The following is a 26108-nucleotide window of genomic DNA, read 5'->3' as shown; positions in this document are numbered from 1 at the left end:
TAGTCTGGTGAAATCAGAAGAAAAGAGTCTATGAGGACTAATAGAAATATATGGAAAGTTTGCATGGGGCCAATATGAGTTATGGATTTTATTATTTTTTTCTAAAGGTGGAAAACTCAATCCAAACTGCCTTAAATACACTTTATTGGCTAATAGTAGAGAAAGGGAAGGACTAGCTTCAGGTGAGACTTGATCCAGGCCTCCAATGATGTGACCAGGACTCAGTTCCCTTCTCTACTTCTTTCTCTTCTTCCTTAGTGCTCACACCAAGTTCTAGTAGTCTCTCCTCTCTGGTACCAGGATGGTTCCAGCAGCTTCTTTGGCTGCATATGTCCTGCTTACCTCCAGAAGGGACTAGAGAGAGTCTACTTCTTGGAACTCTCCAGGAATTTCATTGACTCAGGTTGGATCATGTGTCTACCCCTGAACCAACCACTATGGCCAGGAGAAGGGTCATTTGGAGTGGCCTAAGGCAATAAAGAGTCACTCTGGCCCTGGAAGTGAGATCAAGACTACTCAAGCCATAGCAGGGAGTAATTTTTCCAAAGAAAATTCAGGGTGTTGCAGCTGGGAGGAGGGGGTGAGGATACTGAGGAAGCAATAAAAGAAAATGTCCCTTGTAGGGCACATCAAGGAATGGGTTGATAGCATGATACAGGTTTGGAGTGAGTGATGGCAGCAATGGGAAGCCAGTGGGATCTTTAGGTAGTCGATTATTTTCAGATTCCTCTCTCTTAATTATTGGATAGAATAACAATGAAGAGAAAGGAGAGATTTTAGAAGCAAGCAGAATGTTAAAGAATATATGGCAGTCCTTTTGGAGAGGGATTAAGCCAGTGCTGTGTCATGGAAAATTCTAGATCAAATAAAGCCAACACACGCATAAATAACTGTGTGTTATTGTTGTTATTAAAGCTATTCTAGCATTCCTCAATGAATATCTGAGTGTTGGGAACAAACTACTTGCTCACTACTCTTTGCATTTTTCTCATGGGCATTGGAGTAAAGGAACCAATGATTCATACATTCTGTACAAGGCAATTAAGAGGACAGAGCTTCTCCAAGAGAAAGATGATGTCAAAAACATTATACTCAGCCACCTTATCACTGTGTTGTCCTAGGGAATAGCAATTAGTTAATTGTCTAAATGTTCTAGTTTCTCCTCAATTTAGTTTTATTAATGAAGGAAGTATAGACTTGCTTCTTTAAACAAAAATTTACAATCTGAGGGACACTAGAACACGAGAATATCAGAGCCAGCAGTGTGACTCATCTTATAGATGAGAAAACAGGTCGGGAGCGAGAAGTGACAGGTCTGAGACCACTCAGAATTGGTGGCTAAACTAGCGGTCTTTAAATAGCTAGTCTGGGGCTTAATCCTCCCTGCAGATTCCCCTTTGGTTTTCTTCCCACCTCCTGTAAGATCTCAGGGTCAGCCCCTGCAAAGTGTAAGATGAAGAAGATGCCTGGGAGCCAGTGAGGTTCTTTCTTTTTCTAAACGGCCTGATTAAGGTATAATTGATATACAACACGTGCACATATTTAATGCATAAAATTGGATAACTTTGGGCATATGTGTACACCTATGAAACCGTGATTCCACTAAAACAGTCAAACTCATAGAAACCAGTGAGATTTTCGTGTATGGTCCAGGATGGGACAATGCCTTCCTTGCTCACATAAAGAGTGTTGTCCTCAAAAATGACCACTAGATGGCAGAAAAAAGCCATGTACCTGAGAGGGAGGCATCTCTTCCTAAGCTTTTGGAGCTCTCAGTACCTCGGAGACTAGCTCACCTGCTTGGTGAGTACAGAGAATTAGGCATTGTTGCACTATCAGCCCACTCCCATGTCCATCCTCCACATCCGTACCTCTCTCAAGAGTCCGATGGTTAATCTCATCCTTCTTTTCATTGAAACATATTAGGAGGAAATAATCTACTTTGAAGACTATTTTACAAAAGGCTTGAATGACCATTAGGTAGTTTTTCACATTTCCTACCAGAATTTTTTGCATTACAGTAGAGATCATTTGACAACCCAGTGTGATGAATCTCTAATTGTCAGAGTGGCATCTGAAATATTTTTGGACAAGGGAGAGATCATCTGCCTCTGAAATCGAGTCGGTGGAGGCAGTTGGGTACTTCTAGTCATAACAATGAGAGCTTATATTTGTTCAGCACTTACATGTGCCAGGCACCATACTAAGCACTTTATATTGGTAAATTTATTCAATATTTACAATAATCACATGAAGTCATGCATATTAAATCTGTTTTGCAGAAATGTACACAGAGACCCACAGAGTTTAAGTAATTTGCTCTAGGTCATATAATTAGAAAAATGTAAGTGATTTTTAAAAATTTATACTAGATGGAATTAATAATATGGTGCTTGATGTTATCATGATTAGGGCTTTATGAATTCTGATACAAAGTAATTGTCCCTTTGGCCATGTATTAAAATCTCCTCCTCATCACTGGACCACTGGAAAGAGTGGATCTGGGGAACAGTTTTAGCTGTGTCGCCCTGAGTAAGGATGAGCATAAATTCTTAAGGGGACATTGTGACAGTACCCAGGCTGATGTTAGCAGAATATTTTAAACCAGGACTGTCCTTCTGGCTCCAGGTTCCATGGCCTTCTTTACTGTGATGGAGTGTTTAAATCACACATCCCAGCGGCTTCGAGACGCCAGCTCAGGTCTACCCTCCATCTCATCTGCAGGCAAAGCACAGCCAATCTGATGTATTTCTCTGGTGTGTAACTTGATGTTCAAGAACTTCATGCGACACGTCAGCACCCTTGGGACAAGGGAGTTTTGTCAGTGATGGGGTATGTGGTGCCTAGAAAACAGCCTCTCTACTCACTGGCCCATTTCCTAAAACTCTCTGTAGTTATTAGGATTCTGGTAGAAAGTAAGAGAATCCAGTTCCAGCCAGCTCATTTAAAAGGTGGCATGTGTGGTACAGCGTGGTGACCACAGTTAATAATACTGTACTGCATATTTGAAAGTTGCTAAGAGAGTAGGTCTTAAAAGTTCTCATCACAAGAAAAAAAATTGTCACTATGTATGGCGGTGGATGTTAATTACACTCGTGATAATTTCACAATATCTACAAATACTGAATCATTACATTGTACACCTGCAACTAATATAATGTTATATGTCAATTATACCTCAATAAAAATATTAAAAAATAAATGATATTGTGTCTCTTTCAGATGTTACAAAAAAGGAGGCTATAAAATCGATTAAGATGTACCGAATGGCAGCTGGACTTTGAGGGATGGAATCAGAAACTGGAAAGATCCTGAGATCTCTTTCTCTGTCTACCTCCTGCCCCCACTTATTCTTCTGTCTGCACATCTTCATTATTGATTTCTTAGCCCCGAACTTTTCCTGCTTCCTAGTAAAAATCCTGGCCACCCACAGCTCTAAAATCCCCATGTTATGTGTTCTGTCACACAAGAAAAATCTGACGTTTTGGCCCCAATTCCAAGATCCTCACAAAAATATATGAGGGGCTCATTCTGGGACCATATTATGCAAAGACCTTAATTTTTCTTTGTCTCAGGCCATTGCACGCTTTAGAACTTTGTTGTTTCGCTTTCCCATCCTAAGGGGGCTGTTCTTGCTCACTTTCAGATAAGGCTGTATTAGCTCTGCTAATATAACCTGTTAATTTCAAAGGACTTTATAACTTGGCTGTAATTAACATTCTCAGAATTGGGAAAAATCTGTGTCTTTTGAGATAGAAGAGTTATTTTCTTTTTCCTTTTAACTTTTATTTTTTTTCCCCCTGAAATATCAGAATGCTATTTTTCCAGGTGCCATGTGGCTCTTTGAGAACACACAGGCTGCTTTAGTTGTTTTTAATGAACATTATCATCAGCTGCTCAGCTGTGAGGATGTTTGTTTTTTTTTAAATTTTCAGGAGTGACGGAGAGCCCCTTGGAAGATGTGCACTCTGAATGTTGTGGTCTGAATCATTGATGCCATCCTGGGTACCACCACTCCTCAGTTCTCTAAGCATATGAGCAGGTACAGCCTTGGGTAAAATTGTCGAATGTTTGCCATATATGTTTGCACCCCAGCTACCTTTCTCCCCTGCATGTCCACCCTGGTGTGACGGGAGGTTGACCTGTGGCGCTTGTCTGGTTGCCTAAGAATTAATAAGTGGAACCAAAAATTGAGGAAAAAGAGGCGTTATAGACTAAACAACTAGAGTCAGATCTTAGATCGTCACAGAAGTCTCCACGCTGTCTCTGCTGCCTCAGTCATCATGCCAGTCACTTCCCCGCCAACCCAATAGAAACAGAGGATTAGGAAGAGGGGTGGGGGGGTCTACACTCTTCCCACCGTAATTTGCCACCTACACTCCAGCCTTTTAGAGATTCCCCGAGACCGTCCTTTTTGAAAGACACAGGCTTTAGGAAGACAGATGGGCAATCTCTTTTCCTAGTTGGGTGTGTCTGCTCGTACAGGAAACTGGCTTGAAGAGCAGGAAAGAGAACTGACACAGGCAGCAGGAAGAAGATAAAGGGCAGTGGAATCCCAGTAATTTTGGAGTGTCAAGGTCTTGGGAGTGGCCCAGGGATCAAGAAGAGTCAACTGAAGAATAAACTGATCTTGAGCCTCCTTGCTGGCTTTACCTTACAATCCATGGTTATTATAAATTCCCTTCCTTATACCATAAACAAATGTCAATTCCAGGTGGATTTTAGGTATAAATATGGGAGATAAAACAAATATGATTCTAGAACATAATTTAGGAGAATATCCTCATGACTCGGGGTCTGGCAACGATCTCTTCAACAGGACACACCCACACACTCACACGCACTGTGTCAATGCTGTGCAGAGCCAGGTGTTCACAAAGTTTATTTTCTACTCACACAATCCTGTGAGGTAAGAACAACTCCCCACTTCTGAGTCTCAGGAAATTGAAATTCCATATCTGACTGGCTGCAGGCTCTGCACACCTGATGGGTGTGTGATGAGAAGTCTGACTGGAGTTCACATCCAAGCTCTCATCTCAACACACAAGTTGGCTGCGATAATATTTGTGGTTAAAATTAGGGCTCTTTTCAAACAGGAGTGTTAAATACTCTCAAATTAAGAGAAAAAAAATCTAATATTCATTAAGCACCTGTCACACCAGGGACTAAGCTGGCTCCTTTATACACATCACTTTGCTGAATCCGTACAATAGTCCTATGAGGCAAATATAATCATGCCCATTTTTATAGTTGATGAAACTGATTGATAGAGAAGCTAAATATCCTACACTAGGTCACAAAGGCAGCAACTGGAGTAGCCAGGATTTGATCCAGACGGCTCCCTTCATTTGCTACCCATGAAGCAAAAACGCTAGGGGTCATTTGGCTTAGGAACTTTTCAGGACATGTGCTACCCACTGCTGGCCTGCATTACGGGATAATCTCAGTTTTCCTTCCATGGAACCACGGGGTTTCCAAGTTTCTCCTTTTCAACAGTCAGTCAAGTGGTTATTTTCCAACTAAGTTGGGAGAGGCTTGAGGCTGGATTCATTTGGCTTTGGGAAATCTTTGCTGAATGATTTTAAATGGCACGTCTAGCTACAGGACTATGGATGTTCTGTGCTTGATATGTCAGAGTAGTGATCAGTCTTCCTTTAGAAACATTTAAATTTTCACACTCATAGAGTTGGAATAAATGTGGAAGAGTACCATGGGGTATAGTATAGTATTTATTTTTTTATTTCAGGAAATATTTCTTTATTAAAAAAATTAAAAATAAAAGGTTCAGAAGCAGAGAGAATATCACTGATGAAGATCATTTATCCTATTCTTTGATTCGAACCTTTACATGTTTTGCCTTTCCTATTCCCCTCCAAGATTATACACAAACTTGTCTGTGAAATCTGTTTTTTGTTCATTCCCACCCACCCCTCTCCTGCCTCAGTAAGCATCAGAGACACAAGACAAGCAATAGTTAGTATGCTTGCTATTGGTGGCATGAAGATGGAGATGGCCACGCGAAAATCGTGAGAAGGAAATGAATTCTGTCACCTTCTCCTCCCCTGTAATCAAGAATTGTGCAAAGGGCATTTCCCTTAGAACTGCAAGTTGACTTGGCGGGCAGCACTTGCCATCTCTGTGGGATAGTCTCATAGACAATATCACAAACCAGCCTCAGAGAGAGATGCTGGTATAGCAGGTGGAACCAGAAATGTCCAGCCTTGGAATTCATAAAGCCATCCATGATCTTATTAGGAAATAACCATATATTATAATAGATTAAACCCACCCATGACACTTTTAGGAAACAACTGTATCACATTATCTCATGTTTTAAACTATTTTAGGTGTTTGGCTGAAAGTCATGAGTGAGTGCAGCTCCTTTGAGAAGTGGTTTATTCTGGATGGAAAGTCAGAGAATAATAAAGTTATGCAGTTGCTGAAATATTTATTTAGAAGGATGGAATTGAATCATGAGAAGTTTAGCAATTGGGACTGCAGAGTTGGGGGACAGTGGAAACCTATAGGATCAATAAAGTTCTTTCTTCTCTAGCTCACCTCAGGAGGAAAGCTGGCAGGTTGAACTGAGAGGCAAAGTATGTTCAGATCTTACCTGTGAGGAGGGGCAGCCAAGTCACAGAATGCCTGAAGGGGACAGTGTCCCTGGATCCAGAAACCTCAGGCAGCAGCCCCAGGGAGACTATGCCAAGGTGATGGTGTTTGTGACAGATAGAGTACATGGCTTCCTAACATCAGACGGCTTCAGTCTGATGGGTGGGAACTGGAGCTGAGTTTCAAAGAGTGGTACCTAACATGCCACTTGTCAGTTTAGTGTACCTGTCCTTGAGGAGGGGTCTCTTTCTTTAACTCTTGTGTCACATGATATTTAAGGCTCACACAAGAAAGAGGTTATGTTTGGTCAAAGTTAAGGGTTTTGGGGGTTTTTTTGAGTAAAAAAGTTAATTTCATTGAACAGCAGCAACAACAGCAACGAAACAGGAATGTTTGATGGAATTAACTAGAGTCTGAAATTAGATATTGTAGGTCTATGAGACCTTGATTTGCCACTTCTTAGCTGGATGACCTTAGTCAGATTGCTTAATTATTTCGGTTTTCAGCCTTCTCATCTGTAAAATTGGAAAAATGATATCTAACTTTCAGGGTTGTTGTGAAAGACGAATGAAATAATAAATGAAAACCCTAGTTCAGTGCCTGAAACTTAGTATGCATTCAGTAAACAATTTCGTATAAATGAAAATTACTTCAGTCTCTTGGTTACACACATCGAGGGAGTTATATTTACCCTTGAGTCCTTCCTTTCTGGTTGCCACCAACCTTTCTAACAAATATAGAACTTACAGGTGTAGAGTTCATAAAGAAACAACCAATTTCTTGATAACTTATTTTGCAAATGCAAAGTATTTTCCTAATAGCAAATTCACTACTCACAGCTATGAAACTTATGTTAAGTTTTATGCAGCCTCCTATTCTCTTCCCGTCATAAAATGCTAGAGAGAGTTGTACTGAGGAACAATTAGAATGAGTGGCAGATCATAACCAAGTCTTTCAAGTCCCCAAATACGACGAAAGTTGGGAATCTTTGCAGAGGAAACAAAGCCCTTCTTTACTTCAACCAACCAGATGAAACCACCATTCTTCTTCTCGAATAACAAAAAGAGTTGAAGTTGCATGTATGTCATGAGAAAATAGATGCTTCTTGGAGGATAAAATTTAAGAAGTACTTTAGAGATAATTCACAGATGTGTAGGTTTAGGTACAACATCAAAACTCGGCTTCATAAGGGACGGCTTGAGTGAGAACTCATTCTAGTAGTGTTTAAAAGATCAAAGGTTGGGGAGATCCAGGCCATCCCATTCCTCTTAACTCCCTTGTCCCAGAGCTCAGCTCCTGGCGTGGAGGTGAGATCTGCAAGGCACTGGAGAGATTCGGCTCTGCTCAGTCGAGCTAGCCTGGGACCAGGTTAACTGTAGGTTGGCACAAACGCAAAGCTGATGGCTGTATTTCAACCAATTTATTTTTTATTCTGTCCTGTTCCTGTTGACATTAATATTTGCAGCCAGGGATAAAGGTTTTTAAATACTTTTTTTTTTTTTTTAAATACTTTTTACAGCATTTCACTGTTTTGCAGAATCAGAATAACAGAAGGCTGTGGCTACACAGAATGGAAAATTACTCTACGTAGCTCAAATGCAAAAGGAAGTTATTTCAAGACTACTGGGTAGCTCATCAGTTTGCAGGAAGAATTGAAAAGCAATCAGGCACAGTATCAAGGCAGCTCCAAGAATCCAGTAGCAGGAGCGATTGGTATATAAAAACGGCTTAGTTTCATCTCCATTCCCATAGCATATCATTCCATTTGAGACTCAAGTTCTCGGAAAGGGAGTTGGATTGTCCTGAATGTCCAGTGGAGAAGGGAAGAGCATAGGGCACTGTGATTGACACAACCAATGGCATTGATCAGGTTTGCAAAGAAAAACTAGAGCACTGTTACTGAAAGAACGACCCAAGTATTCTGGGCAGGCAATTCCTGTCTCCACCAGTCACGTCACACTGGCAGGTAATGATTTTACCTGGAGTAAAGCTTTCCCAGTAAATCAGTTGCTAATGATGAGTGAAGTGTAACAGCAGCTAATTATCTGACACCTCACTCCTATTAGAGTTCAGCAATGGCAGGCCATGGTGCCAAAGATAATTTTACAAAGAAGAGAAAAAGAGGAAAGAGCAAAGAAGAGGAAAAGGGAAGGAAAGGAAGAAGGAAGAAGAAAAAGTGGCTAAAATCACAGCCACCATATCCCAGTGAGGACTAGGGTGGTAGAATAAATACCTTTGGTTTTTACACCTTCCCTGTGTGCAATGCATTTCACATTGTTCCCTCCTCATGCCATGTGGTGGCTGGAAGAGCATGCAGATACAGCCTAACCCCAGAAAAAAAAAAATCTTTCTTCAAGATCAGCACCATCTAACTGAGATATAATGCCAGCCATGTAATTTAACATTTTCCAGTAAGGCACAGTAAAAGTAAAAAGTAACAGGTGAAATTAATTCTAATAATATATTTTATTTAAATCATTATATCCAAAATACTATAAGTTCAACATATAATCAATGCAAAATGCGAATGAGATATGTTACCTTTTCTCATACTAAATCTTTCTCATACGAAATCTGGGGTATAAATTACACTTACAGCACATCTCTGCTCGGACTAGCCACATTTCCACAGCCACACGGGGTTAGTGGCTCCCACACTGGACACAGAGGCTTCTAAGATTCTAACATTCTGGCTTTACTCTGAAACATCAAAGTGATTGTACAGTTGTGTCCAGGATGTGTGTGAGGGTGGGGTATTTCGGTTTTCTTTCATTTTAGGCAAAAGTAAAGGCAAACACACTTTATTTCCATTCCATGTTACCAAGTTAAGATGATTTCTTCATGTTTCTGATTCACAGTGGTAATATTTTTCTAGTTCCTCTTCTGAGAAGTCACTGTTCTGCAAAACTTCAACGATGCTTACTTGGAGAGAAAAGAGAGGACCCCTCTACAGATGAGGCACGTGAGTCCTGCTGAGACTAAATAACTTGCCCAAAGACTGCAGGCTGGATGGTTGCAGAGCTGGGATGGGAGCTGAATTCGCTTCATCCACCGTGTGGCCCTGAGCCTCGTCCTGCATCAGATCAGTTGGAGTTTGAATAGGCCAATTTCTGCAAGTCCCCACTTCTTTGCTACAGACCTTGGTGTGTAGATTACTGGCCCCTGAGCCTCCAGGTGGGGATGGAGCTGGTCAAAGGGTAGCCGCTGGGCTCTGTGAAGGTGAGGATCCAGACTTGGGATAAGAAGGAGGTGCCTCAACTTCTTAGTGTGCTTACATGCATGACTTTAGAATTTGTGTGGTCCAGTGACTAAATGTTTGATGATGTGCACGTTTTAAAGCTCCATCCTCTTGGTGAACAGGGAAGCTATCTGTGGGGCACGGAGGAACTTGGAGAATGACTGTTTTTATTGGACTCACTTGCCTTCTTAATAGCTTCCTGCCAACTCACAGGCTGGTGTGGAGCATTTGTAATTTTTTTAACAGTACTTTTTTATCATTATAATAACAGTATATGCTTAGAAAAAATAGGTCTACATCTCAAACACAAATAAATAAATAAAAATCACCTGTATTCCCAGGAGTCCCAAAAGAAAACAAAGCTCCAAACTTTGAATTTTGATATATTTCCTTCGGGTGTTTTAAAAAAATATATGACTACAACATTTATACAGTTTGTTGTTTTAACAACGCGATTACACTGTACAATTTGTTTTTAACCTACTTATTTCTACCCTTTTCTTCATTGAGTCCTGTGAGTAGATTTAGGTTTCTGGTCGTTCTCCTGGGTCACCATAGTTGATTTAAACAAGTCCTTTCTCATGGGCTTCATGATCCAGCTGAGGCTGTGCCCTGTGCCCCGGACCTCCATGGGGGGAAGGCACAGAACAGCCACTCTAACTCCCACTGGATTCCTTGAGGAGTCTCAGGATTGAGTATTCCAATAGGTTAATTGTTCAGAATGTGTGGAAGCTTTCTGGATAGTTGCAAATGTAGCTGGAAGTATGTTTAAGGGCTTCTGGATTTAAAAGAAGGGTGTTTACCATTCTGGGGCTCCAGAGGGGGTGTTGGAAGGAAACAATGAATTCAACACACGTGAATGAATGCATGCTCTCACTTCAGTTTGTAGTGGGCAGACACGGTTACATGAAACCTAGGACCCTGCTGTCTAGCCAGCCATGCCTTGTCCCCTCCACCCAACAACACACACCAGCCATTCCAAGAGACAGTGAGACTAAGCTTTCCCTTCTTCCTTTATCTTCCTTTCCCTTCTTCCTTTATCTCCTTTATCTTTGGGGATATAGAACCCAGATGGGCCTCGGGAAGAGGAGTTGGCTGTCCTGGCGATAAGAGTCAGGGCAGAGGGTAGTGATCTTGACGCTGGTCTGCCCGTGTGAGTTGATGTTCCCATTTGCCAGGCACATTTGGTGGGAACACAGAGTTCACCTTCTGCTGAGGGAGAGCCCTTAGTTTCCTTCTCCCAAGAATCAGGAAGCAATTGATTATATTTTCACACTAACAAGCACCAAGAAGCTGTAAACATTTCATTTACTAGTTCTTTACAGGTACATTTGTTGACCTACTCCTGTTATTCATCATAACACGTTGTGCTGATGACTGCAGCAGAAAAGCAGGGGAGACAGCGTCTTCAGCTTGCTCACATAAACAACGGTGTCTCTGGCTTTTTTTCTTTAAAAAAGAAAGTGTACTGTCTACAAACACAGAAGATGACAAGAGTGTACGCATAGATAATTGCATGAATTTAGCTCTCCATTTGTCTAGGGAAATAAGCTCTATTTCAAAGAAGATTAAAAAGATGCTTTCTCAAAGTACTTTTCTCCTGTTGATCACCTTCTGATTGTTGACAGTTAAGGTTTGCCAATTTCTTTTTCCCAGAAACATTGTGCTCATGTCAGGGTTCTCTCCAGCCGTGTTCCTGCAGAGGTATTGATCGTTCTTTCCCTCAATAAAAGAACAGCCAAGCCCACCTTCAGGGAGACCACTCTGGCTCTAGGACGATCAAGCATTCTGCCATTTACACTCTGTAGCTCTGGGCAAATCACACCACCTTCCTGAGCCAGACTCCTCACCTGCAAGATGGGGATGATGCTATCCACCTCACGGGGGGGTGTGGTATGGATGCAACGAGACCATGATTGTTTATGCTCCTGAGAAGCGAATGGCTTATAAAAGCACCCAATAAGTGTTATTGTCCTCCTCTCCCTCAGAATAGAACAATAGTAACAATTCCTACCATTGAGCACGTGATGTGTGCCAGGCCTCTAGCCTGCAAGTTTTAGTTTAATCCTTGGAACATCGGAACAATCAGATGAGGTGAGCATTACAGACTCATTTTGCAGACGAGGAAAATGAGACATTTAGGGATTCGACTCTGGTCCCTTCACTATAAATGACAGAGCCAGAATTTGAAGCCAGATGCATGTAACTTCAGAATGGATCATCTCAAACACTAGAGTTCTTCCTAATCCTGTTGTCTGATACATCCTAAACACGCTGGTTCAGAGGTGTGCGCGTGTGTGTCTGTTTATGTTTTACCATTTAGGAGAAAATATGAGTGCACGCTAGGCAGTCAAGAATCCTCCTCTTTTCCCATAAGGAGACACAGCCTGTTTCCCACATGTCTGCACTCGAGAGCAGGTGGAAACCAAGTCCTGTCTCAAGTTCCCTTCTGCCTGGTGGAGGACTCCCTTCCAGAGTAGAGGGACACACAGGGCCAGATTCCTGGGCTCCTGCCCTTCGGAGACACCTGACCACTCAGTCTCTTGTTATCCAAACTCAGAAGCTCACTGGAGAGGTTGCATCACCCCCTGCAAGCAGCATCTACCCCCGCCAACGTAGAGAGGTGCTGAACCAGCCCTGGGAGACGGACCTTCCTCACCTTATCCACACACACTGCCTGCGAGTTGTCCCTTTCTCTGAAAATAGCCTATTTATTTTCATTATTAATACATGGTGCTTCCCTGCTACAAAAATGCTCTGTGTACCTTTTCTTTGAATCCATGAATTTCTTTGTGGGCCAAATCCTAGAGTATAAGCTGGGGATTCAGTGGTGACCAAAACAGATTATGAGAGGAGGGCCACATCCTCTGGTCAGGAGAACAGACATTACACAAAATATTCTAAATAAGTATTTGCAAGAGATCTGTGTGCAGTTAAGAGAAGTACAGAATGCTATGCAAACACCAGACCAGGGGGCTAAAAGGACCTGGGATATCGGAGTTGAGGGGTGTTAGTTTCCCCTTGCTGCTGTAACAATTTACAGTACCCTTGATGAGTTAAAACAAATCTTAGTTTTGAAAGTCGGAAGTCTGAAATGTGTCTTGCAGGGCTAAAATCAAGGTGTTGTCTGGGCTGTGTTCCTCGTGGACGTTCAAACGGAGAATCTACTTCCTTATCTTTTCCAGCTTCTGGAGGTTTCCCTCATTCCTTGGCTTGTGGCCTCCAGCTAGTAATCACATCACTCCAGCTTGCTTCCCTCATCATCACATTTCCTTCTTTGACTCTCCTGCCTTCTGCTTTCCTTTATAAGAATCCTTGTGATTACATTGGGGCCACCTACATAATCCAGGATAATATTCCCATATGAAGATCCTTAACTTACTCACATCTGCAAAGTCCTTTTTGCCATGTAAGGTGACACATTCAGAGGTGTCAGAGATTAGGATGCGGACACCTTCGAGGAGGCCATTGTTCTGCCTACCACGTGGAATAAAAGAGGAGGTGAGAAAGAGTCATCAGGAAGAGACAGTGTTTGGAAGAATACATGAGAAAGAGCAGGAGGGAAGTAGGTGTAGTGGACAGCAACGACACACCACTCAGAGAGAGAGTCTTATGGAAAGGTCCAGAAGTGGGAAGAGCATTGGCTGCCTGGAACTGAAAGGGTCCTGGACAGGTATTGAGGAGAAGAGAAGGGAGAACAGATGAGATCACAGCCGCTGGCAATGGCCCGCACATGAAAGAGTTGACTGTGTTGTGAGAGGACTGAAGAAGGAGAATTTTGGCAGGGAAATGATGAATCTATACCTGTGCTTTAAAACATAACTTTGGTGGTTCCCTGGGGGATCATATTAGAGAGGGCAAGAATGACTTCTGGGAGGCCATGGCAATGAGAGGGAAGAGACGCTGGTTGCTGGTCTAGAATGGTGCAGATTCAGATGTTAAAGAGGTAGAGTCCACTGAGGTGGGTGATAGACGCCACTGGCGGGGTGAAGGTGAGGTGTCAGGGGTGACCTCAAGGCTTCTGGTGTGAACATCTGGGTGACTGGCAGTAACGGCGTGAAGACAAGATGCTTTGAAGGAGTGAAAGGTGTGTTCTAAGAGTTCATGAATTAGAGCTTGAGTTACCTGTATGACACTCAAGTTGAGCTGTTGAGTAGGCACACTGATATGGAATAAAAGCCAAGGCTGGACCTCTTTTAGAGACATCTATCCAGGCAGTATGACACGCTGCAAGGAGCTTGGAAGCAAAGGCACCTGAGTCCAGTTTTTATAACACTATATATGGACAGTTCAAGCCATATAAATCCTCAGAGCCTCAGTTTCCTCATCTTTAAAACTGGTAGTAAAATTTCTTGTCCTACTGATAACACCAGATTATTCTTGAGAAGCAAATTATAAAATAAACATGAAGTTCTTTGTGACCTTTAGATGTTTTAAAAATGTTATTTTTATGTTTTTGATAGGAATAATTATTACAATACCTAAATTATGAGGGGGCACATTACTATTATTGATTACAAAATAATCTTAATCACATTTAATATTTTCTCCACCTCCTCTACACATGGACTAAATAATTTCACTTCCTACATCTTCTTTGAGATCCCATCTTCTAATCATTTGACCATTTCTGTAGACAGAGCTGGTCCTGGACAAAACTGCCAGGAGAGCAGGGGGAGTGGAGGTCGTATGATGCGGTAGGGGGCAGAGGTGACAGGAGATTGCTTGGGGGTTAAAAGAACAGTCCTTGAATGTCTATTATCTGTGTGCATCTCATGACTGCTTTACAAGATGCGTGTTCTTTACCCATCTTGCTGATAAGGAAGCAGAGTTTTTAGGGTAGTTATTGACCTTGTCAAGGCCACTCTGTTGGTAGGTGGCACAGCCATCAGCATCTGGAGGTTATGTTCTCCCACGAGTCCCAGAAGCTTCCCGTGAACAGGAAGAGTGGGGCTCTGGTGTCTTTTTCCCTCCTGGGGGTGCTCATTGAGCTGACAATTTTCTGGTTTAATAAAGGGAATCTGATACTCACTGAAGTGTTTTGACTTAGCTGGAGTTCCCCATCCCAGAGCAGAGCAACTTGAAAATGGAAACTCTCATGGAACCTCTCTCTTTCGTTGTTGTTCTTTAATACTCTGAAACTTCTAGTATGTATGCGATACAAATTTTAAAACTGAATTAAATGAGGGGCTGGCCCCATGGTGCAGCGGTTAAGTTTGCACATGCCACTTTGGCAGCCCGCGGTTCGCCGGTTCGGATCCCAGGTGCGGACCTATGCACCACTTGGCAAGCCATGCTGTGGCAGGCGCTTCACATATAAAGTAGAGGAAGATGGGCACGGATATTAGCTCAGGGCCAGTCTTCCTCAGCAAAAAGACTCAGGGCTAATCTTCCTCAAAAAAAAAAAGAAAAAGAAAAAAAGAAAACTGAACTAAATTACCCCTCTCAGTGTCACTTCTATTATAAAAAATGGCTCAGAAATGGCAATGGCCCCCTTTGGCAGTATTTCAGACAGAGAGAAAGTCTAGAGGAACAATTAACGGTATGCATTCTGGAGTCCAAAGGGGCACCCTCAAGTCTGGCCCCTTTCTCCACTGACTCGTAATTTTCGCTGAGCTGGAGCTCTTCTCCGGAAGGCACTTCTCCAAGTTCTGCACCTGGCTCTGCTCTAATTCTTGGTGAGCACAACAAGGCCCGAGCTCTCTAGCCTGCCAGAATACAGGGTAATATTTCCTATTTACTTTCTCTCCTCAGAAAAACGGTTCAGGGCACGGAATTTAAAAATGTAGCAGGGGCTGGCCTGGTGGCATAGTGGTTAAGTTTGCATGCTCTGTTTTGGTGGTCTGGGGTTGGCTGGTTTGGATCCTGGGCGTGGACCTAGCACCGGTTCTCAAACCATGATGAGGCAGTGTTCCACTTAGAAGGATGTACAACTAGGATATACAACTATGTACTGGGGCTTTGGGGAGAAAAAAGAGGAAGACTGGCAACAGATGTTAGCTCAGAGGCAATCTTCCTCACCAAAAAAAGCATACTTAAAAAAAAACTAAAACATTTTTAAAAAATGTAGCAAACACATACATTTTTATATGTAGCAGCAGAGTCTGGGATAATTGCCCTTCTATAGCAATTAGACTTCTTACTTGTTCCTGTCAATCTCCATTAATACCTTACACTTTGTCCTGATTTCTGATGTGCCATTTTCCTGTATAGGTATGATAAGATGTTGACACTCGCTTTGCATTTGAGAGGAAGTTGTTACTGCAGTACTTGTAGCTTAGGAAGATATAGGAAAATAAGTCATCTTTGCATGATTTATTCCCAGCAAAATGCCCCTGCTAATTCAAGTTCATATTAAATTTATGCCATTCAGCGAAAGGAGAATTTAGGCAAATAAGTGCTCATTAAAATTTATTTAGAGGGAATATTTTCCACTAGGGTATTTCATTATTTAAGAAGAAAATAGAAGCCTATGCAGTAACGCATAATCCCACACCAATGTGGCATTTCAGATAAATTACATTTGGATAAAGATGAACATGTTTGGGTCTGGAAGGCTGATTGATTCTAGCAGGTGCTGTAGTTGCATAATTCTAAGCCAGGTTGAAAGAAGTTGCTAAAAAACGAGGATGAGCCCAGAGAAATTCACCAAGTAGCCAATAAAAAGTTACACCACACTGGTCTAATTTTTGTTCATTTTGGAACTGAGGTTTTGGGCTTCAGTATTGGTGGAGCAGGCCTGTGTGCATTACTGTGAATCTTGGGTGGGTAAGGGGCCAGACAGATAATATAAGGGGTGAACAGGAATCAGGAGCACCCTGAAAAATATAGACCTTGCCTCAAGGCACAACATTCCATTATTTTTAAGGCAAAGGAAGGATGACCTGGGCCAGATTTGGGATTCAGGCTACGAGTCAGCAGCCACGGAATTTAGGTAACCACACATCCCTCTTAAAGGCTTGCATTTTCCACTCACACCTTTGGCTTGATAACCTTCTTTCACGCAGCCTCACAGCAAGTTCTTAAGATGCCCACCTTCTCCATGAAGGCCCTTTGCCCAGACACTCTGGTGATTTAACTTTCTCCCCATCTCTCCATCCAGGTCTCTTCAATGAGCCCCCTTTTCTGCCTCCACATCTTCTTCAAGTGGTGTCCTCTGCACACAGCTGCCATGATGACTCTCTCTTGTCATTATTCTGTCTGTCATCTCCGTCATTCCCACTACTCTTGGAATCCAACAGGTCTCACAAACCGCCTCCTTACCTCTCAGGGGGCATGTGGATACATCTGCCTTGCCTACCAACTGCGACTCCAGCTCCTTTGTCACCCCCCAGACCCCATGACTGTATCCTGCTGAGCCAGGAGAAAGAATGAGCAGAACACAGGAAGGAAGAGCACTGCGTGACCACCCACAGCTGTGGGACCTGGGTCAAGGAAGTCCATTAACTGTTTCAAGCCTCAACTTCATCATCTACAAAGTGGGCATAAAAAATACCTTACAGAGAAATTTTAGAGATGAAATGAGATACTGTATAGGAAAAGGCAAGCGAGTTGCTATCAATTTAACAAACATGAATTAGGCAACATTTTACATGCTGCATCCTACACAGTGTTTCCTGGTTCTTGTTTTCATTATGCTCATAGTCTGCTGTCTGGAATGTGATTGGCAGTCAATTAATGTTAAGTGAGAGTGGCACCACCAAACAACAAACATTTTCTTTATTCTATGCATTAAGTTAAATGCTTAACTTCTTTACTCAAAGGTGTATATGATCAACATTCATTTAAATTTCTAAGTGGGTTGCCTGTCATAGTTGAGAATTTTTGAATGACAAGGGCCAAATCACACTCTCATCTCATACGAAGAAGCATTTGATAAAAGCTTCTGATGGATTTCAAACTTACAGCATTTAGCATATATTAGGAGCAAGCCTCATATATCCCATTCATGGAGGGATGTCCAACATGACTAAGATATGAAATATGTGCTTAACCCGCTGAAATAGACAGCTGCTAATAAGTTAAAAATTGGTATGATTCTCCCACATGTTATTTCACAAGTTAACTAACTGCTGACTAACTTGAACTTTAACAAGAATAATCGCCAAAACTTGTAACACCTATAAGGTAAAATGAATTTTAGTTCTAGACAGACCACTAGTACTTCCCTTTTTCTTGTTTTACCTTTTCTTTTTTAACATCATTTATTGTGGTTACTTGAACAGCTCTTATCCTCAGGGAAACAAAACTGAAAGCAAGTTTCAGATATGCACTTTTCAGAAATATCAAAATAAATCAGAAAAGAGGAAATCAAGATATTTAATTTTTCCTAAGATATTTCTGGAAAACCTAGAGCTCTAGGTCTCATGCTTCTAGTTGACTACACCTTGTATTTACATGTTGCCACCCTACAAAGGGCCCAGTTTTGCATTCTCATGTTCTCTCACTGGAGTCAGGCTTGGGGAAATAATGGGGATATTCCAGGATGTGTCCTGCATGGAAGGTCAGTGCCACATTTTCAGTCGTGGAGCTGAGAAATGCCTGGACCTTAGAGAATCTTCAGACACCTAGATCTTCAAGTACCTACATTCCCCTAACCAACATATGTTTAGGTTAATTTTAAAGCCTTAACTTTAGAACTCAGATTGAGTTTTATTCTCACGTGAGATGCTCATAAAAGTTCAAGTGTTACTTATTTTATTCTATTGCAATTGTCATTTTCAATTCGGCTGCAGAACTTGACATTCATCCTCATTACCATTCAACTTAGTTCATCTCATTGTAAACGCAGACACCATGGAGAATTAACACAGGTGACCACGTTTTTGTTTGTAATGAACTTTTACTTCCCTTCTATCCTGAGATTTTCTAAGATTAAATCTTTTTTATGGCTATCTGTTTGGAAAAGAAAATACAGATTTTGGCATCGTTCTACATAGAAGTATAAAGAAACTGTAACTTCTGTAACTTAGCAGTGATTAAATTAAACAGCACCATTCCCCCATCATCAATCACGTATGTTTCAAATTCACTTAAATAGTGACTAGCAAATTTAACTACTTATAGAGGACAGAAATAAAGAAGGAATATTATCATTTCCTCTGAAAAAAATTACAATTTTTAAAATACATGAACAACTGGGACATTCTGTTAAGACTCCATAAAGTCAATGCCATATGGGTAAGGACATACGTGTTAGGACAAAACTGTAGTAGACTCAAAAACGTAACAAAATCTAAAAGTGGGTCTCACCAGGAACAAAGAGATCTGTTGCTACTTTAGCTGCCACCTAGGACAAAAGTCAGCACTCTTTGGAGGAAGATAACATAATACAGAGTCTCATTCACAATGTCCAGCATGCAATAAAAAAGTCACCATACATGAAAAGAAGACAAGTGCCCGATAATAGTTAAAATAATCAATAGAAACAGACCGAGAGATGATTCAAAGTTGGCAGGAAAGGCCTTCAAAAAACTAGATGATATATGAAATAAAAGAGAAGAAAAGATAAAATGAATACGTAAAATTGAATATTTCAATGGAGAACTGTGATCTATAAAAAGAATCAAATGAATGTTCTAGAAATAACGAAATATGGTATTTGAAGTAAGGAACTCATCAAATGAGTTTAACTGCAGAATGAACACAACAAAAGACAAGATTAGTAAATTTGAAGAAATATCAAAGCAAAAGTCAATGTGCATGAAACACGAAGAGCAAAGAAAAACAATAACGACGACGACAAGGACCCAGAAATGAGCAAAAAGGAAATGTGGGACATTGTCAACAAGTCTACTGTTTGTGTCACTGCAAAACCAGAAAGAGAAGAGAAAAGATGTAAAGAAGTTATATTTGAATAGATAAGAGCCAAGACTTTTCCAAATCTGATGACCGACATTACTCTACTGATCAGGAACCTCAATTAACAGCAGGCCAAATAACTGCTAGAACACCACACCTGGGTATATTATATTTAAACTGCCGGACACCAAAGATAAAAACCTTAACAGTACATAGCTGAGCTAGGTGTGCATTTTGTGGTTACTATGGTTACCTTTTGTTCCACAGGGGAGGAGGATGCGGGTGGAGGTTTACGCGTCTGTACCACCCTGTCCTCCCTCTTTCTTGCTAAGTACCCAGTGATGTTCATAAAGAATAACCCATGAGTTGATGCAAGCTCCTTTTGTGTCTGAATCTCCCAGAGGATCCATACTCTCACACTTGCCTGTCCTTGGTCTTTTCGCAAGTTAAAATTTTTAGCTGAAATGTTACCTGCTTGTTTGGCTTGTGTGGCTTGGCTTGATGGAGAAATTAGAATGATCTCCTTATTCGAGGCAAAATTCTGTTTGTATAAAGCCTTTCTCTGATTCTGAGAAGCCCAGCTTATGATGGCGGAGGGAATATTTGGCCAACCTCAGCCCTGGGGTTAGTTCCTTTGATCCAAACTCACTCTCTGCACCGAGCTCCAATGCTAGGCAATTACTGTATTTGGATGGTTCCTTTTTGGGGAGCAAAGGGCTGTGGCTCAAAGCTATAGATTAATTAGTAAAACTGAGTATTTTATCACTTATCAAATCTTATACTTTTTAAGATTAAGTGTGAAAATCTAGCAAGTTCCTTATGGAATTTCATAATCTGTGGATACATGCAGAGCAGAACGGATCTTCCTAGACCCTTAATGGACCATGTGCACTCAGTATAAATTGTCCAAAGCCACAACTCACTGGCTGAAACATGGCAAGTGATCTTTCTGGAGCAAGTGCAGTTATAAGCTTTATTTTGAGGTGCAAACTCTAGAAAAATTAATTTAAAAATATCAAAAGGGGGAAAGTAATTATCATGGGGAGGAGGGACTCTTTTGCCACCTTACCAGAACCTATTGGTTGCTTATGCAGTACCCATTACCCCAATTTTGTTTTTTTAAAGGTTCCAGGTTTTACTGAGGTACCTACCTTCCTTGGCATGGTGAGATTGTTCATTAAGCCTGTCATCGTACTAATTCCCCTTGCCAGAGACTAGTTTAGGAACAGACATGGGAAAAATTGTGACCAGGGAGGTGTGTGTGTATGGGGGAGAGGACTGTGGGGTGGTTTCTTTGTTTTTTGAAGGAGACACTGTGAAAGGAGCCTTTCTCTTCTTTCATTGGATTTTGTTGGGTCTCTATATGACACCTGGGACAGTGGCAGCCAATCTACGTCCTAGCAGACTAGTAAGAGAGAAAGAACCTAGCTCCTTGATGCTGCTGCTGAGACAATGAAATACAAATAAACCAATCATCTAAATAACTAAGCAGTATAAATAGCTAAATAATGAAATGATAGTACAGATAACTTAAAAGTATGTGCCAACATTCTAATTTAATTTTAATTAATAGGCATCTTAATTTCCTCTAATAGTAAAATGAAAATATATCCTTAGTGGAAAAGACATAAAATACAAAAGTATATGAACTTAAACATGGACCTCTCCTTACCATAATCTCCCTCTCCTGTGCCCAGTCCCATCCTCCTTCTCAGACGTAACTACTGGCCATTGTCGGGTACGTATTCTTCTCGTTCCTTTACTCTGCATATGAGTACTAATGTATGTTAACACATGCACATACAGTTTTATTCTACATGGAATCGTAGTGTATGTATGTGTCTTCAAAGTGATTTTTTCACTTAATTTTAATGCCTTTAGCTTGTATTTCCAAGTCACCACATCTAGTGTATCTTTACGTATATAAAAAGTAATTCAGTAAGACAGCCTCCTAGAAGAGGGCATGCTGCGTCAGTGGCTAACCCTACTTAAATTTTGGCTGATACCACCCAATTGCTATCTAAACCAGCTTTAGCAAGTTATGCTCTCACCAAAAGTGTATGAGAAAAAGCAATTTACATTTTCTGGAAAACTTTTCTGAGGGCAAAAGACAAACTAATAAGCTGTTTTGTGACAGGTATCAGATTTTACATTTCTATACCGTTTGACACAGCAATTCCACTTCTAGAAATTAATCCTATGGAAACAATTACACGAAGGTAGACAAAGATATGTTGTAAGGATGGCAGGTAAAGCCATACTTATAATCTTGAAGAAGTGGAGACCGCTAACTGTCTCGCAAAAGGCAATTTGTTAAACGAATTATGATACGAGAGACTATGTACTCGAGAAGTCTACTATGTCAAATAGCCACCCAGCTCAGGGAATACATGTTCAAAGATCATGAACCCTAAAATCTAATGCTTTTAGTCCTAGCTATCTTTGGACAGCTCCATAAACATTTACCCCACTGGTAAGGGGTTAAGATTTCATAAATGAGGCAACAGAACATAGGATTCAAATTTATATTCTCAAATGTTTTATTGTGATTTTTTTTTTCCCAAGGAAGATTAGCTCTGAGCTAGCATCTGTTGCCAATCTTCCTCTTTTTTTGCTTGAGGAAGATTAGCCCTGAGCTAGCACCTGTGCCAATCTTTGTTCACTTTATATGTGGGATGCTGCCACAGCATGGCTGATGAGTGGGATAGGTCCACGCCTGGGATCGGAACTCGTGCTGCCCAAGTGGAGCGTGCCAAACTTAACCATTATCAGGGGGCCAGCCCCTGTAATTTTTTAGAAAGACCAAAAATACACAAACTACTTGACTTCAGGACTTAAAAGATGAGTATCAAAATAAACCAATAAAAATTAGGAAGAAACATGAATTCAAATGAAACCTATGAAAATTTAAAGTAGATGTGGAGGAAGAAATGTTTGACAGGATACGTGAAATTGTAGCAGACACTTCCAGTCCTACCCAATATCCATTCCTGTTCTCTCATTTTTTAACAGAACTTTGATTTTTTTTTTTTTTTTCAAATGGAAATCTACTTGGGCTGCATTCCTAGCGCTCCCCTGCCCTACGGTGTGGCTCTATGACTAAGTTCTGGCAGATGATATATAAACAGAAGTGCAGTCAGGAACTTCTGGGAAGGCTAATAAAGGGAGGTGAATTATTGGTGAAGTGATCTTTTCATCTTTCCCTTCTTCTGCCTGCTGCTGGCCGGCAACAGGAATCTGATCATTAGAGCTCCAACAGTTACTGTGAATGATACAGATCACAAGGATGGACGCCAGGTGTTGGGTATTGGAGAATGAAGACTAAGACTGGGTCCCTGATGATGCCAGGGTGCTGACACACGAGTCCCAGGCTGTGCACCTCTGCACCACTTTTACATGAGAGAGAAATGAACTTTTGTCTTGTTTAAGACACTGTTCCTCATTTTTTTGTAATGCACTACATATTCTATGTTATATGATACACATTTTGTTCTCTAAAAAGAATAAAAAATAAAAAAGGAAATCTGTGGCAAATGTATTAAGAGAGAGAGAGAATAAATATACAATTTTAATAATGAGATAGAATCTTCAATTACAGAAAAGCTGCAGATTTATATTAAACCATCTTGTATAAACTCACAGTAATAAATTTGGAAAACCTGAGAGAAACAGCTAACTTGTTATGAAAACATAAAATACCCCATTTGATCCAAAATGAGATAGAAAATTTGAACAGATCAATAACCATAGCTGAATTCGGTGACAGGCTCAGATGACTTTACTGCTGAGTTTAATCTAAATTCATACATCATGTAATTCCTGTCATTTAAATAATTCCAGTCCACAGAAAAAGATGATAGACCCCTATTTCACTGTATAAAGTATAGTAAAGATAGCTCAGGAGAGAAAATACGATGAATTCCAATTATGAGTACGGATGCAGATATTTCAAATAAACTATTATAAGTCTGCATCCAGCTATCCATTTATAAAATGATGACATAAACAAATGGGATTAATTTCAGTATTGCAAGGACTTCAGAAATAGGAACTTTATCAACATATTTCATTATAATAACAAACTAAAGGATATCAAAAGATGTTGAAAACTATTCAATAAAATATACAGCTATTGTGAATAACTACAAAGAAGGCAGAATTGGAAGGAAGCTACTTAAATAAATGCTATTTACTAAAAATAGCAAACTATTTTAAAGGGTATAGTATTAAGGCCATTTACTAATGAAAACTGGAATCGGTACTAATCACTTCACATATTTACTCATGAAATCTTCACACCAGCCCTTTGAGGAAGAGACTAGTCATAGCCCCATTTTAAAGATGGAGAAAGTGAGGCAGAAAGAGGTTAAGGTCATTTACTCAATCAGGTTGGCAGTCAGCCAGGGTTTGTACTCAGGCAGCCTGGTTGCAGAACTTCCTCCCCCGCCCCCTGCATCCAAGCCCTTTTATTTGGTGCCCTGCATGCAGGCCTACATCACCCACCGACTTCTGGGCCTGTAGCTTCACTCCCGAGTCCGCGAGGCAGGTGCCGTCCCGCTGCCGCATGACGACGTCGCGGTCCCTGACCTTGTCCCGGTTCACGGGCTACCACATCCCTCCGAATCACTTTCTCCACGCACTCAAGGGCGACCACGGCCCCAGAGGGCCCACCACAGCGCATGCGCAGTGCGGCTCAGGCAATGGGTCGCTGCGCACAGTTGGCACTCACTGCGCGGGATTCCCACGCAGCCCACGCAGCCGACGACCGGCGTGAAGCGCATGCGCATCATGTCCGGACATGCGCAGCGGCTACCATCCCCCCTCCCCCCCCGCCCCAGCTTCTGCAGCTTGATGGCCTGGGCCGAGGGGTCAGTGACGGCGTCCAAAGCTGGGCAGTGCTTTGTTCTTGTCCTTGCTTGCGGGTCGGCCATCATCTGGGCGGTCCCCCGAGGTAGTCTTGGACATGACAGGGTTGAGGGGCCTGCTGATGGACGTCTCAGGATGGCCACCTCCTTCTCCAGGAAGTCCTGCACCTGGTCCTGCACCGTGGCCGCTGCAGCTCTTGCTGCTCCTCACGCGGCGCACCCTGCTGCTTCTCGCAGTCCTTCATCTGCCACGCAGTCTGTCTCCTTCTTCTGGTGCAGAATGGACTCCAGGATGGCCTCATGCTCATACAGGTAGCCATCTGGGGTGATGACAGGGTCGTGGCAGGGTTGCGTGGAAAGGCAGCTGCAGTCGAAGTCCTTGACAGCATCCAGGCTCAGTCGAATGTTCTGGGTGTCGTGGCCTGAGGCTGCTGTGTCCTTCTTCTCTCATGCCAAGTGTAGACTGTCCCTGCGGTGCAGTTTTTGCCTTGCTGCATCATCCTTAAAAACGACTCCCCGTTCCTTTGTGGCTTCTTCAGCTGTGCCCCTACACCGGAAAGGGACGAGAATTTTGTCTCATATTAACTTAAGCTCTCTTTTGATTGGTGTTTTCATGCTATATCTTTTCCCCACCCTTTTACTGTTAACCCGTGTATTCTTTATATTGAAAGTTGGTTTTTTGTGCGTAACAAATAGTTAGTTCTTGCTTTTTATCTTGTTTGACAACCTGTGTCTTTTATTTGCAGGGTTTGGACAGTTTACTTTTAATGTTATTATTGATAGGGTTGGATTTAAATCTACCATCTTCCTAGTTGTTTTCTGTTTGTCCCTTCAGTTCTTGCCTCCTTTTTCCCTCTTTTCCTGCCTTCCTTTGGGTTGAGGTGTTTTTTTTTTTTTTTTAATGCCATTGTTCTGATAAGCTCACCAGTTATCCAGATGAACGAACTCTTATCCTTGTAAGAGTTGTTGTCCAAATTTGCAGACTAGTTGCCTAGATAAAGTGAATTGCAAGACTTTCCTGAAGATAATAGTGAAGTTGTTTATTAGGTTGCAATCTTATCTTTCTGCAAAAGGCTTTCCTGGAACAAATATGTTATGTTGACTCAGGTCATCTCAGCTCTCAAAACAAATAGCTAAGTTTAACTTATCCACAGGGTAGGAGAATGGATAAAGTATGACCTGGTCACACACTTGAATATTATACAGCATTGAAAATTGATATAGCGATATGAATTAAGATGAACATGATGAATCTCAAAAACAGTGAAAAAAGCAAGTCGTTAATGAATACATATAGTATGAAATGATTCACATAAATTCAAGAACAGGTAAGTAGTAAGACTACAAGTAAAAACAGAGGAATGATGAAAACAAAACTCAGAACAGATCCTTGCCCCTTATTCCACAAGATAAATAAGGGAAGGATGTGATCCAGGAGAGTTACAGTGACAGCATCAGTGGTACTGCCCATTTATTAAGGTGAGTGGACTGTTCATGGTTCTTCAGTTTAAGCTCTGGATGCATTGTTTAAGCTCTGGATGCATTACATATTTTTTATTTTTAAAAATATTCATTAAGGCAAAATGCTATAT

General features: G+C 41.3%; 1 protein-coding gene across 2 annotated transcripts in view; it reads right to left on the bottom strand.

Moving 5' to 3' along the window:
- Positions 1-24369, bottom strand: part of LOC106834828 (metalloproteinase inhibitor 1-like) — a 37432-nt gene extending 13063 nt beyond the window's left edge. For both annotated transcript variants that reach the window (XM_044761580.2, XM_044761578.2), the window contains exon 1: positions 24155-24369. In XM_044761580.2, the coding sequence (XP_044617515.1) occupies positions 24155-24332 (178 nt within the window). In that variant the 5' untranslated portion in view covers positions 24333-24369. The remainder of the gene's footprint in view (positions 1-24154) is intronic.
- Between the last annotated feature and the right edge of the window lie 1739 nt (positions 24370-26108).

Source organism: Equus asinus, chromosome 28 (assembly GCF_041296235.1).
Source record: "Equus asinus isolate D_3611 breed Donkey chromosome 28, EquAss-T2T_v2, whole genome shotgun sequence".
Classification (NCBI taxonomy): Eukaryota; Metazoa; Chordata; class Mammalia; order Perissodactyla; family Equidae; genus Equus; species Equus asinus.
Note: the sequence above shows the minus strand (reverse complement) of the source record. Positions and strands in the feature narration are given on the sequence as shown.